Source organism: Drosophila mauritiana, chromosome 2L, assembly GCF_004382145.1.
Source record: "Drosophila mauritiana strain mau12 chromosome 2L, ASM438214v1, whole genome shotgun sequence".
In the NCBI taxonomy this organism is placed as follows: Eukaryota; Metazoa; Arthropoda; class Insecta; order Diptera; family Drosophilidae; genus Drosophila; species Drosophila mauritiana.
In genome coordinates, this window is record NC_046667.1 from 12075996 (window position 1) to 12090532 (window position 14537).

Sequence of the window (14537 nt, forward strand, 5' to 3'; positions counted from 1 at the left end):
AGTCGTCAAAATAAAAATGGGATTAAGGTACAAATGTTTCACACGTATAAACTTGAATTTCCCCAACTTCCGTCTTAGTTGTTCTCAGTGTACTTGCATCGGTGTGCATCTGAATGCCAGAGTGTGTGTGTGTGTGTAGTGAGGTACTCCGGTGTGCACATCAAAGCGGGCACTTGAATGCAGACAGTCGAGTGGCCGAAGTACTGTGGTCAGTCTGTCAGTCAATATGCTTTCCATTCAAATGCGCTTAGCTATGCAGTTTGGCTCCATGGGCGGTGGGATTAGTTAGAGTGGGCGTGGCATGGGCTCCAAGAGCGGCCATTTTGACTGCGGTTTTCACTGTGGATACTTAATATATTAATAAATATTAGCAAGTGCTGCTCATTTTCCAGAAATTTTATCACAATTTTTCAACTTCAAGTGACAATTGAAATCAATTGCATTGGGCTTTAATTAAAACTTAAAGGCTTTTACATAAACAACGTTAATGTAAAATACATTTCAAACATGGGTAATTATATTCTTTTGATCCGTAAATGTATAGGGTTTCCATTTATCTTTTAAGCTTTAAGCATCCCCTGCTCAATAATGAAACATAAAACGACTTGTGCATGTCTTTTAATCGGCAACCACTTTGTTCTCTATTTAATTACAGTTGAAACTCCAGGCCAACCCTCTATAAAAGTTAAAAAACAAAAAGCGTAAACGCAGAGGCTAATTGTGAAAGCGAAAATAAAAACACTGTGATAAAGAAGGCATAAACAAAGGGGGACAGAACTAAACACAGAAAGAGGACCCTCCTGCCGGCAGCAAAATAATATACAATTTTAATAAAACTAAAACCCGAAGCAAATTAAAAAGCAAGCGACGCCAAATGCGGCACTGAATGTAATTAGCGACAGGAGCTGCAGGAGTAAGCAATAAAAACAAAGCAGAGGTGTAATAAATGATGTTGCAATCCTTGAGTCTGCACGCGGATAAACTGAGCGGCAATTCACCAGCAGCAGCAGCAACTGTAGCAGCAGCAGCAGCAACAACAGAGGCAACAGCAGCAGCATCCGCAGCAGCAGCAACAACAACAATGCTTGCAACGGCACCTGTTGCCCATGTTGCTAATGGCAACAACAGCAATTCAAGTGCCGGCAGCAGCAGCAGCAACAGCAGCAGCAACAACCACAGCCTCTACAGCAATAACAATTTAAATACAGGCAACAATAGCCAGCAACAGCAGCAGCAACAGCAGCAACATCCGCAGATACTGCCGGTCAAGTACGAGTATTTAGAGAATCTAACGAGCTCGGGCGCAGCTTCAGGTGCCATTGCAGCGACAACAACTTTCACGGGAGCTGCGAAAAGTTTCCATCCCTATTTGCGGCCCACCGGCAGTGGCAACAACAGCAACAGCAACATCGCAGCATTATCTACAACAACGGCAGCAACAGCGGCTAAAATGTCGACAACATTGTTTGAGACACTATTGCACAACCAAATAAATTCCAGCCCAATAGCACTGCCAGCAGCAACGGCAATCGCAGCAATATCTGCAGCGGCAACAGCAGCAGCAACACCAGGCACCGCAGCAACCGCAGCAGCTGCAGCTGCAGCAGCATCAGCAGCACCGTCAACGCAGCTGAATTCCAGCATTAATTCCAGAACTTCATTAGGCGACCAGGGTGGTGCAATTGTTGTTGTTACCCCCGCACCACCCGTTGCTGCACCACCACCACCAACCGGCGGCCCAAATCGGTGAGTACACCTCCATCCCCAAACCACCATGCCTCGTGTTCGAATCCGAATTCCTGCCTCTGTTTTTTTTTTTCTTTCTGCATCATTGCTGGCTAATGACTGCTAATTACACTCAAATGATTTGATGCTGCAGCGGGTAATTCTGCGCGGAAAATCGTGGAAAATGCAGATAGTCGTTTCCATTTTTCTAAGCTCTGCAAAGTATACCATGGTTTATATGCAAATTATGCTGTCTAGTTTAGCATATTATGGATACGTTTTAATAATTGTATTTGGGAAAGATGCTGGAGTATGTAACTCCTTTTGTCGTCCTTTTTCCGAAAGGAATCCCCACCACCTTCATCGCATCGCATCCTCGCTGCTTATCACTTTGCATATTACCTTGCCGTTATGGAGCATTTCAATTTCCTATAGCTTCCCAGGACATCACCTGCCACCATCCTGCCGACAACTTTGGCTATCACATTTCAAATGGTTATTTCTCGGACGTGCGCCACATTTTCTATTTGTGCGCTTCCTTTGCCCGGAAATTATAAAAAATTCCCACCGAATGTTGAATCCATCGGCGGCCCACTCCCCCTCAGCAATATTTAATTAAAATAAGTGACAATGTGCACTGGCCAAGGAAGTAAGGAATGGGGGGGGGGGGGATGGGAAGCGTATAAATTGGGTGGCAGAGTGGGCGGAAGGTCGAGGCTGCCATCAAGTAGCTAATGGTAATTGCCATTGCATTAACGTTATTAATTGGTCAGAGCCATCAAGGCGACAATTTTCACATAACCCGCGTCATCGGCGATAATGGCGAATGATTATTGAGAGGACATTGTAATTATAATATTGTGGCATCTTCATTTTCCCAAGGACGATAATTTCAAGAGGACTCCTAGAATCTATCTATCCGACTTTCTCCACTGTCGTGCGCGACCATTAAATAATAAAGCTGAAATGATTAAATTTATGTTGGGTCATTTTTATACGGCCTGTGACCAACGCAGGGAGTCTGCAGCCTTATCCATCCCACCGACTTCTTGTAAATAAAGTATATATACTTTTTGCGTCCTCTATCTTTCAGCTGTTTGTTTTTGTTGTGACGGGCGCGGCATAACAAACTGCCATCATAAATTAAGTGCCACGTCATAGCCATGTCACCGCACTGCACAGTGGTTACGAATAAAGTTATAAAATGAAGTCTTAAAAAAGTAGAATCAAAATACATATATTTTATGATCTTAAGAGCTCGATTTTGTAGCTTGATATGCAAACTTGTGCTACCAAATCTGGTTTAATTTACTTGAGGACATATCCCTTGCACAGTATTTGTAGATCCAAATGACCTGGTAGTATACTTTCAGACACCTATTTTAATGAGTTCAAGGTATTAAGTTGCATTTTTTGTTGACTCACTGTTCGAGGACATTTGATGTCCTCGACAAGGGCCAAGCTGTTGATTCGCGCATTGGTTCGCGCGATAGCAACATCGTCATCAGCATCATCGTGAAGCTCATTGGCGGCGGAGCTGGAAAACACCTGCTGTCCTGGCCCAAATCCCCATATTCCCATTTCCCGCTGCCACCCACCACCACTCCATTCGCACTTTGCGACGCACTTTAGCTCCCACCGCAGGCGATTTTCTCATTAGGCCTGGTCGCATTTAAATAGACTGAATTATTAATGCAGAGGCGCAGCCCCGAGAGACCGACGAGGATAACTTCGAAGGAGACTGCGGCGGAGGAGCAGAATGATAGTTAGTTGGAGGCCGGTGCTCGGGGAGCGTTCACCTGATTCCCCGATGGATTCGCGCCTGGCTGAAATAATTGCCTTCGCGACTCCAGGGGCAACACACCTGTCGCTGCTCCTTTTGCCAGAAATCTTTAGTACTTGCTGACTTTTTTTGGTTTTATATTTAGAATTAATTTTTTTTTTCAAATTTATGGTAACACAAAAGGTGGCTGATGCGTAAATGCCTTCCGCTTAGAGATTTATGCTGCAGGCACAGGAATCGCGATGGATTACGTGGGAATCCTCCCCTCTTTTTTCCCAAGTGATTCGACGACCCCCTTTTGGCTTATTCACCTGCAGGCAGGCCTGAATTTATCACCTTGACATAGACAATTTGGCTCATCCTCGTTCCGGCTCTAATAGATTAATTTCGTTTTGTCATTCGATGGCCCGCGGGAGTCGCGTCGCTTTTCACGCAGCTTTTCACTGACTGTCGCAGGGTTTTCATCCAGGGAACGAAGGCAGTTCATAACTGGCTAATGGGAGTAAGGGTAGATGGATGGCGCGGCTGCAAGCGCTGGAATTACTTACGCAGGAAATTGGAAAATGAAGAAATTTAAAAGTAAATTGGAAGTAATTTCCTAAATGGCATCGTTTCAGATGACTCCGTGCGATAGCTTGAGTTAATAATGTACCAAAGCAGGGGAGAAGTTTGTCACTCACTTTGCGCAGATAATATATGGCAACTTCAATTGCCAGCCTGAAAGTATGCAATGAAATTTTATCACATAAAATATATATGCAAAAATCTTTAAGTATGATGAACAAGAGTAACGCGGGGAGTTTTAAATAGATAGTTTTTATACATGTATGTAAATATTTCCACATAACAAAGATTAATTAATTCTGCACTCTAAAACACAAAACTTAGCTATTATATCAGCGAGACTTAATGCCAACATACCGCTGTCGCTCAACGATTTCAACTAACTGGCTTAGCCAATTAAGAGCCGAAATTTATTGGCCAAACTGCTTGACAACTTCTGCTTACGGCAAATCGGTTCCGTAACGGAGACGCCGGCCAAATTGACAGCCAACCAAAAGTCAATTTCGTACACCATCACGAGCACCCAATAAAGCCCCATTAGGAGCAAAAACAACATCGGCTGGGAAAATCGGGAAAAAGGGAAAACTTTTTCGGCAGCACACAAAAACCAACTGAAAGTGACCTCAAAGTGGAGCGTTCAATGCGTTCCCAGTCACTCAAGGACCAGCATTCCCGAATCCTCCCCTGGATGCGGAACCTTCATGCTGGAACTCGCAGTCGGAGACTGGTCAACCACAAAACAAAAGTAACAACGTTTACAACTTTTTAGATTAGATTAGTTTGCTAATAACAATTAGTATTTGTATTTTATGCTGTTAGCCAACTCGGCATCAGACAGGGACGGAGAACAAATGGTTCAGCTTGTTGTTATCCCCTCTCTTTTTTTATGGTCATTAGCAAATGAAGTTAGGAAGCGGAGGAGTTGTTCTCTGTGTGGGGTCGGCAATACAATAAGTTGTCCATGAAAGTTCAATGAAAAAGTTCCAAACTACCATTTGAGAATTTCTATCACTTTATTTGCCAGTGATGGAAATACATGTTTAAATCGAGAAAGAAACAGTTGGCAAGCTGTTCAGCATCAATTCGGAATTAATTGGCTAAATTTACATGAATAATTTCCCTAGAGGCTTGCTTTTCAGCCACATGAAACAACGTTTATTAAAAATAACATATTGAAGACTATCTTAAAATATGATTCAGATTAAGGTCAAGTGATCTGTATTGTTATATGTCAGAAATGTAGAAATTTTTCCCCCCAACCAAAATCTCTGTTAAGTTTTCTTCGAAATTTGCGGCTTACGCAACCCTTTTAAATGGGAAAGACGCTAGATGTGGTTGTCTTCGGGACGGCAAACATCGAATATATAACGTAAGTTTTGTATAGGAAAAGAAAATCTGTAATTTGCCAAGTGATTACCTCAGATATGTCCCGGAATTGCCGAAACCCGGTGAACTTGTCGCCGGAACGTACATGGAGACCTGTTTCGGTGGGAAGGGAGCCAATCAGTGTGTAGCAGCTGCCAAATTGGGGGCCTCCACCGTCCTGGTCGCCAAGTTGGGCAAGGATGAATCCGGAGATGACTACCTTAACCACCTGCAACAGCACGAGGTTGATGTCACGCACGTCCAGCAGGTGGAGAACAATCCCACGGGCATGAGTGAAATCGCTGTTTCTGAGAATGGAGATCAGTACAAGATCAACGTGGCTGGTGCGAATGTCTTTCTCACGGCCAAGGATGTGAACCGGGCTAAGAAGTCCTTTCATGATGCGAAGGTGCTTCTCTGCCAACTGGAAACGGATATGAATGCCACCATGTGTGCGTTGCGCCAGTTCAAGGGGATTTCCCTGCTCCACATGTCGCCAATGAGAAAAGACATTCCAAATGCCATGATTGGTTTGCCTAGTATTCTGGTTGTGAATCAAGAGGCAGCTGCCAGCCTAACCGATATGGAGGAAGTGACAAACCCTGATCAGGCACGAAAAGCAGCTGAAACTCTTATCGGAAAGGGTGCCAAGAGCGTGATCATTACCATGGGTGAGCAAGGAGCGGTTTACATGTCCAAGAAGACCAAGGATATGTGCACCCATGTGCCCGCCTCCGATGTGCCGCACTTGGCCGATTCCTCGGGCGCCGGAGATGCCTTTATGGGCAGCTTGGCCTATCACATAGCTCGATTTCCCAAACTGTCCACAGAACATCATATCAGTGCGGCCCACACCTGCGCCGCCTACTCCATGGGCCGCCGCGGCACTCAGCCAAGTTTTCCGGGCAAGGAAAGCGCCAAAAATGACCTATGCTATTCGACGCCCACCTTTAGTGTCATTCCACCTTCTAGTCCGCAACATGAAGATGGTTATGCGGTAGCAAACACGCCACCGCCTTCAATAGTAGTCCCTACGCCCGATGAAGCTCACTCCCAAAAGGAAGCTGAGGAAGAACCGCCAAAACCTGCACCTCCTCCACCGGAGGATAAAATTCTGGAAGCACCTCCACCAAGGGCCTCCGAAGAACCTCCGAAAGTAGTGGAAACCTCCAACGAACCACCAAAGCCCGTTGAGACCACTGATGAACCTCCAAAGCCTGCAGAGACCGCAGATGAAGCTCCTGTGAAACCCGTGGATACTGCTAACGAGCCACCTGCCAATAAAGCATAACATTAAACTATTCGCATAGAAAATATTAAATAAGTAATTAAGTTAATAAGGTTTGAGAGGGCAATAGAAAAAGATTGTAGAATTGAACATAAACGCATCTGCGAAATTATTAATCTTCAAAGTTGTTTCTGCATTGCAGCACCCAAAGTCCCACGCGTGACTGCTCGGTCAAAATGGAGATCATGGAATCGACCAGCACGGATTCGATCAAGGATCAGCCGGATGCGGACAATATCAAGATGTTCGTGGGCCAAATACCGAAGACCTGGGACGAGACGAGGCTACGCCAAATGTTCGAGCAGTTCGGACCCGTTCACACGCTGAATGTGCTCCGGGACAAGGTCACATCGATTAGCCGAGGTGAGTTTCACAAGATGGCAGCCCTAGCTCCGGGGCATACAAATGGGCGTATTACTCGGAGGGGTTCAATGAAATTCAACAATGTCCATCCATTCTGGGTCCCCGGGCAGTGCGGATAAGCATCAAGTAATATGATTATGCTGATGGCGAACCCATCAACATTAAAGCCCACATCCCCGAGCACAGGTGTTTGCGGGCAGGAATGCAGTGTTGGGCAAAGTTTTGGCCAGGGTAATTGGCCATAATTGTGCGTGTATAAACGGGAAAAACTTCCACATACTCGCACACACAAACGCACACACAGTGGCAGGATGCAGGACATGAGCATGTTGCTCTGGTTAATTTTTGACTGTATTAGAATAATATGCGCATTTGCTTGCAAACTTTCCTCGAAAGCGAAAAGGTAAATTCCATTATGCATATTTATGGTCTAGAGGGGTTGCTGTTGATCCTGCCCAAAAGTGTGCGTATGGGTGGATTAATCCTCAGAGCAAGGTGTTCGAGCACGGCTAACACGATGATAACCACCCTTTCCAGGAGTGTGGTTTATGTGGCTGCGAGTCGGAGGAGGATTATAATTTAATCGTTATACTGGAGCAGCGGATAGTTATGTGGGTCAGGCAAAATGGCTAGCGTACGAAGTTGCAGGAAGTTATCGTTGGTAAACCGATTAAAATAAATAAAGCAGGAATATTGTCAAACAAAGAGATAGAAGGTGGTTGTTAGGTAGTACATATATATAACAAAAATGTTGTATAAAATATTAAACACATTTCAGTCTTTATTTTTGATGACACTCGCAACATTAAAAATCAAATACCTATTTTGCAAATTGATAAAATGAATGAAATATATACAGGCAGACCTAAGAATATGTTGGCCAAGTAAACTTCTAGACTTAGAATCGAAGTAATATATTTTAATCGAATCCTCACACAGTCCGTAGTCCCCATGATTTTTTGTCCACGTCCCATTTGCTCCGCATGGCTTGCATGAAGCGCTCGTCCTGTGTCCAAAATTCTGCATGCCAATATAGAACTATATCTATCTAGATTTAAGACCCGATAAGCCTGTCCTTAGAAGCATTATAAAAGGCTACAAGCAAATAGTTATCGAAATAAGAGCTTAACCTTGTATTGGTCCCAAGTAAATAATACCTAATGCATCCGATTAATATATATATATATATAGTACAGTTTATATATAATGTTCGTTCTGTATCCATACGTTCTGTGCTACTGTCTATCGACTCGTTTGAGATGTATTCGATTTGTATTCGATTGTTTCATTTTCGTTTGCAGGGTGCTGTTTTGTCACCTACTATACAAGAAAGGCCGCCCTGCGCGCCCAGGACGCGTTGCACAACATCAAGACCTTGGATGGGGTAAGTACCTCCCAACAGCCTACCCCCTACACCCTACACCCACTCACCCACACAGACACACACACTGATTCAACACCCCTATGCCATCTATGTAGCTTTGAGTTCTGCCCGTTTTCCTGTTCTCTGTGTCCATGTATGTGTGCATTTCTTTTCGTATTTGCGTATGTATGTGTGCGCGTGTATGCGCCTTTTCTTCGTAGTTCACATACACACATGTACCCAGTACAGTTACTGTTTGTGCGCCCTTTTGAATAATACAGCTTGAGAAAGTCAACCGCTTGCTACCCGATCGATCGATGACATACTTTCAACGCATGAGTTTCGGGGTCGGGTATCGAAATTGGATGTGCTGGGACATTGGTGGACTATTGGTGTATGGCCAACACAAAATGTAATCATCAGTCAATTAGTGGATTCAATTATTGAGGACAATCTCATTGTTAACGTATTAAATGAAGCGTTCCACGCACAAGCAAACACACTAAGATTGCCGGGCGGATTGGATCACCAGGGGGGCAGGACGAATGGGAAAGCCACCGAGTGATGTTACCCTGCACAGTGGTTCAATGATTGAAATCGGTGAAAGTGCAGTTGATATCAAGGTTCTAACGGAAATATGCCATCTTGGCAAATTATTGCAAAGCAAACTTTGCCGAGCTAAATTATAAATTTTATACGAAAATAAAAGGTTTTATACATTTAGTCAGTACTTACGTGTTCAGAATCTTATTATTTAATACATATATTTAAAGGATACAACCGATTTTCGATTATCTTACGACCACAGTTGGCACTCGCTCCATCATTTACATATTCAAATCGTTAATGGAAAATCCATATAGGAACGTTCGGCCAGCACTAAAACAAAGACCCCAACTCACACATTCAAGCCAGTGAATTTGGGAGGAGCTGGGCGAAAGGACCTGGCCAAATGGCGCCACGTGTGTAATTGTCAAAATAATGACCACATGTGTGTGTGCGCGTGTGTGTGGGCAAGGTGGATCTTTGTTTGTATAAGTAAGTGCCTGCCTGGCCGTCCAGCTATGTGTGCTTGTGTGGGTATGCATGCTACTGGGTGTGAGTGTGTGAGCATGTCTGATCCTTTAATGCATTTGGCAGGCTGCCCTCAACGTAAGGGACATCGATGTCGACAAGGACGTGGGGGTCCCCGTCAGCTCCGAAGCTACTTAATTTACCTGAAATAATCGATAGGTAAACAGACGTTAAAATGTCCCCATTTCCACATACACACACACACAAATGCAGGAAATGGCCAGCTTGTCAACGGCCACAATAAATATTTTGTTTTGAACTGCCCGTTTTCCCTCAATAAACATGTGTGAGTGTTAAGTGTCCAGGGCAAGTGCTGTCCTTTTCCACATTCTTCCTGTTTCTGGCACGTGTGAAAAGATACAGTTGCATGCGCTTCCAAGAAAATAGGGCGTTTCATTTATTCAGAACTTAAAATGAAAAGCCCGCAAGTATGCAATGGAAAATGAAATAGTTAACCGAAGAGTATTAAAATATTCTTTAAGTGTGATATAATAGTTTTCAAAAATCACCTTGCTAAGCTAAATATCTTAAATTTCTTGACATTTTAAGCATAACGTTTAAGAATCTTAATTTATTTATTTATAGTTTTATTTCAAACCAGACAATCAAGTAGTTAGAAGCAAGTGAACCTCTTTTTTCAGTGTTTTCCCAATTTATTTGTGCAATGTGTGCTTGTTTTTTACAAGAACCAACTACTAACCACAATATTTGGAAAGCTAATTGACAATCAGAGAAAGTCTAAAAATAAACTTTCTGCAAATCGCATTATAGCCTCTATGCCATTTAATTGAAAAGGGTTTTCCACTTAGGATTTGGCCAACACAAACATCCACACTAGCTAGACGGACAGCTAAATGAAATGCCAGAAAAGAGCAACTCAGATTGAGGCAGACGGCCATTTTACTCATTCAACTGTCAATTTTGAATAATAGAGGAGCAAAATGGCGCAACAATAAATGTAGAAGGGGCTTCCAGAGGGGGCAAGTCGGTGGCTGGACCAGGACCAAGGACCAAGGACCAACTACCAGAGGCGGTGACATTTCCTCGTAATTTGTGCAAAAACCCGTTGGCTCCCCCCTTCGGTTCGGTTCGGCTCGGTTTTATTTGGTTTGAATGGAGATGCGGGAAGGCCTCAACCTGTAAGCATTTCATTTCAATTCGCTCTGAACATCATTCAGTCATTGAGTCACTTTGTCCGGACTTGGACTTCCACATACCCCCACGCCTTTTTTCGTCCTGCCAATGGGGGAAAAGTTTCCTGCAATTGAAGCTTCATTTTCTAATATCGTTGTAAGTATTATTATTATCATTTCCGCTGCTCGAACTGTTTGAATGAAAAGTTAATTGAAATCAAAGTAATGGCCACTACCGGCTGACTGAATCCAGTATCAAGGACCCAGGACCTTATCAGTTCGCACAACGAATGTAAAATAAATGGAAAAAATTTGTTAAAAGCTTCTCGCATTGAATTGCATTTTTCAAGTGCTAATGGCCACGTTAATGAAATGGGCTCTCCGGTTCCCTTTAGTTTCGCCCTCTTCTTTTTCTTTCCGTGCTGTTTCATTAGCGATTTTCATTTGCATTTGGCCAAATTCAAATCTAATGAGATTGAACAACACTTCAATAAACTATTGAAATCATTGTTTGTCTAACAAGGGTGCTGATCTGTAGCTTGTTGAATCCATGGGATCGGGTTAAGCAAAAAAGCACAAATTTAAGGTTCTTCTACTTTCAAATTAAATATAAAAACATTGAAAAAAAGTGTTTTTTTTTTAAATTTCCTAAGCTTAGGATTTTGAAAGAGTTGCCGACTTTATATGATAAAAGTTATTTTTTTTGTGCATTCCAATCACACATCCCAAAAATATTACCCAATTTTTTTTTTAAATTCCGTTTTTTTCCTTCTCTTTGACAGATGCACCATCCCATTCAGATGAAGCCGGCGGATAGTGAGAACAGAAATGGTAAGTTCCTTTTTAGACATCGATTCCGAGGATATTTGTTCTTCTTCCGTCTCTGTCCCACACTCCTGTCTCTGTCTCCGTTCTGTTGATTGCTAGTTCGTGCTTTTTTTTTATCAGTGTGCATGAGCCTTTTGGGCTTAATCACAAGCAAGGATAAGAGTTGGTGGGATGGGGTGCCTGTATTTGATTACACAAAACAACACATGGAAAAGAAATTCGAACAGAGAATGCGGCAATGAAAATGAATAATGCTCAAACTGACAGGACGGGTGGATGGGAAAAAGCGGAATGGAGAAGGCTAACTGGCTACAATCGTGTATTAGTTGGATTGTGTGAGACCAATAAATCGATTAGGGTGAGTGCTGAAAAGCAGGGGGGAAACATGGAAGTCTGTCGTTGAAAAAATGCCAGCAAAAGTTGATTCTCCGGCCCAAGAGCGATGAAATATTACTTTTAGGAAAAAAATGCCTCAAGCAAAGAGCATTTTGTGCGGCTTGCAGAAAAAATTTCTTTCTGGAAATCATAAAATGTTCCGGGTTCTTCAAATGCAACTAAGAAAATATTTAAAATAGTTTTATATTGTGCTTAGATTAGCAAAACCATTATTCCTCTGTTAAGACTTATCCACCTTATGGCAATCCCCAGTTCAAATCACAAAATCGTTTCCCACAAACTCGACGGCGACTGTTATTCGTGTCCTTGTTGCCTCTCCTTCTGGCACTCCGCTTATGGGCTGCGTTTCCGTTTCCGCTTTGGCGTGTCTTCCGCAAATGTGTGTTAGTGTAGCCGTGCGTGCATGTGACTTCGGAATTTGCTGTTGTCTTTTGCATGGCTCGAATGCAACGGAAATGTTTAGGGCATCGTTCGCATTCACCTCGATGTCCATCGATTGTTGTTCCTTTTGTGTTTTCCCGTGCTCCCCTTCTTACATAATTGCTTTCCTTCGCTGGCGTTTGTGTTCAAGTGGCTGAAGGGCCAACCACCTCGCAGAGAGTAGTTTTCCCCGTATCCACAGCAATTCACGATATATATCCAACTGATCTAAAAGCCATTTGAGCGTATTCTTGTTCCGCTGCTTTTGTTTCTCCTCGATTGCGTCCGATTGCGTCAAGTGTGTACGCGTGACAAAAATAAATCAAAAAATTAAAAATACGTAACACGGAAATTTTATGGTAAATTAACCAAAAATTGGCACCCAGCTGAGCGAGAATCTCGCTCTCAGTTCTCTCTTTTTGATTTTGCTTTCAGTTTCAACGATTAATAAACGAATTATTAGCAAATGGCTTAACTTAAATTAAGATAAATAGACGAGTGTGCGAATTTTTGAATAATGCTGTAGTTTAATTATACGATTCGAATAACAATATTAAAAAAAATCACTTTGATGGGATTTTTCAATCAGTTTACGGAAATTAATTGCTAGAACTAGCAAAAGAGAATTCTAAATACCAGAGAAAATACACTTACTGTAGTATTAAGACAATTACGTGCACTGGAAGAAATTGATTACCTTAATATATAAAACAAAGTTTAATTTCATTATGAGATTTAAAACCTGTAGGAAAATGTGAAAACAAACCATGCCCTGTACAAGTCAACATATTAATTTTATATACCTTAGTTAGATTATAACATATCAAATCATTTCAAATATATATGTAAAGTTCCAAATGTAATTTAAAATACTTTCTGCCAAATAGACGCCATCTGCTTCGCTTAGTGTATTGGCAAAAAAACAAATGCCCAACATTTTCAAATGCCACACAAATTTCCCAAAATGCAACAAGTGCAAGATTCGCCTTACTACACACAAATATCGCTCGTCTCTCTCATTCCATTGCCTGCCTTCTCTTTCACTCTCTGCACCTCTCACTCACTCTCTCTCGAACCGTGCGTGTTGTGCGAAATGTTTTGGCGACACTTGACAAAATGCCAGAAATTCTAAATACTTTTAGCTGCCGTTTGTCGTCGTCTGTGTAGCTGTCCGCCTTTTTAGCCTGCCCTTTTGGCTTGGCTTAGTTGTCGAGTTGCCCAGGATGCCGCCTTGTTATGTTGCTGGTTTTGCCGGCATCATCTGGCCATCGATTGTGCCCATCTCTGTCGCACATTTTGGCCAACTATCCGCATGCAAAATCATAGCAAATTAATGAGTTGCGAGCAAATGCAAGTAGATAGTCTTAGGCTGGTTTTTATTTATGAACACAATTTTATTGCTATGCTTTTTGGCTTTCGAATTAATGGGCTCAAAGTTGGCAAATTGTCAGATTACGACAACGACGAATCAATTTTTAATTCACCACTATGCTTTGATGACAAGAGTGACCAAAGAAGGCGTGTTTTCAAACAGGAAATTAGTTTTAAACCTTTTTCTTTAAAAATAAATAATACTGTGTATGAATCACCTAACATCTATTCATTACTAGGCCATTAATATTCACCGCCACTTTAGCATTCGTCAGATTCTTCAGCGGTTAAACGTATGTTTTTGTAGCCGGTATCTTCAGATCTGAGAATGCATTTTCATGTTGGCAGTTTCAGCCCACAGATGTGTGTGACCCGATATGTGGCAGATACTGAGAAGCTCGACTGCCGGTTGCATTAGCACACTTTTCGATTCAATTATTAAGAGTTCTGCGGGCCTGGCAGCGAAAACAAAGCGCTTTTCTATGTTCACTGAGTTGACCGCTCCGCACTGCTCTTCAATTGATTTTCGAGCTCCCCGCTTGGCGTGATCGCTCGTTTAGCTAGATACATAGATGTAGATACATCTGCAAGATACACAACTATACGCCCAGTATTTTTTTGTAGCTCTGATGTTAATTGCTCGCGTCTCGAAACCTTTTAGGTCGGCGCGATCTTGTCAAGCGAGCACACAACTTTGACTTGGCAATAAATGTGTTAGAAAAGACGATTGTCATTGTTGTTGCTGTTAAATCTCGAGTTTGGTTTCACATGAGGCGTAAAAGGGGGCGGGACGGGGCGGTCCAGGGGCAGACTCGTTTGAGAAGACGTGCAAAAGAGATTTAAGCTAAAGTGCAGTGATTTATG

At 42.5% G+C, this 14537-nt stretch overlaps 2 protein-coding genes across 7 annotated transcripts in view; both read left to right on the forward strand.

The window, feature by feature from the left end:
* LOC117137718 (CUGBP Elav-like family member 1) overlaps positions 1-14537 on the forward strand; it is a 52749-nt gene that overhangs the window by 6579 nt on the left and 31633 nt on the right. For 4 of the 6 annotated variants that reach the window (XM_033299303.1, XM_033299320.1, XM_033299294.1 and 1 more), the window contains exons 2-5: positions 656-1746; positions 6868-7088; positions 8390-8472; positions 11441-11489. In XM_033299303.1, the coding sequence (XP_033155194.1) occupies positions 947-1746; positions 6868-7088; positions 8390-8472; positions 11441-11489 (1153 nt within the window). In that variant the 5' untranslated portion in view covers positions 656-946. Of the gene's footprint in view, positions 1-655; positions 1747-6867; positions 7089-8389; positions 8473-11440; positions 11490-14537 lie in introns of those variants that run through there. The other 2 variants (XM_033299375.1, XM_033299367.1) reach the window with 2 other exon arrangements.
* On the forward strand, positions 5346-6738 carry LOC117137765 (ribokinase). Its single transcript, XM_033299388.1, has 2 exons — positions 5346-5441; positions 5495-6738. The coding sequence occupies exons 1-2, from the start codon at positions 5386-5388 to the stop codon at positions 6726-6728; spliced, it is 1290 nt and encodes a 429-aa protein (XP_033155279.1). The 5' UTR covers positions 5346-5385; the 3' UTR covers positions 6729-6738.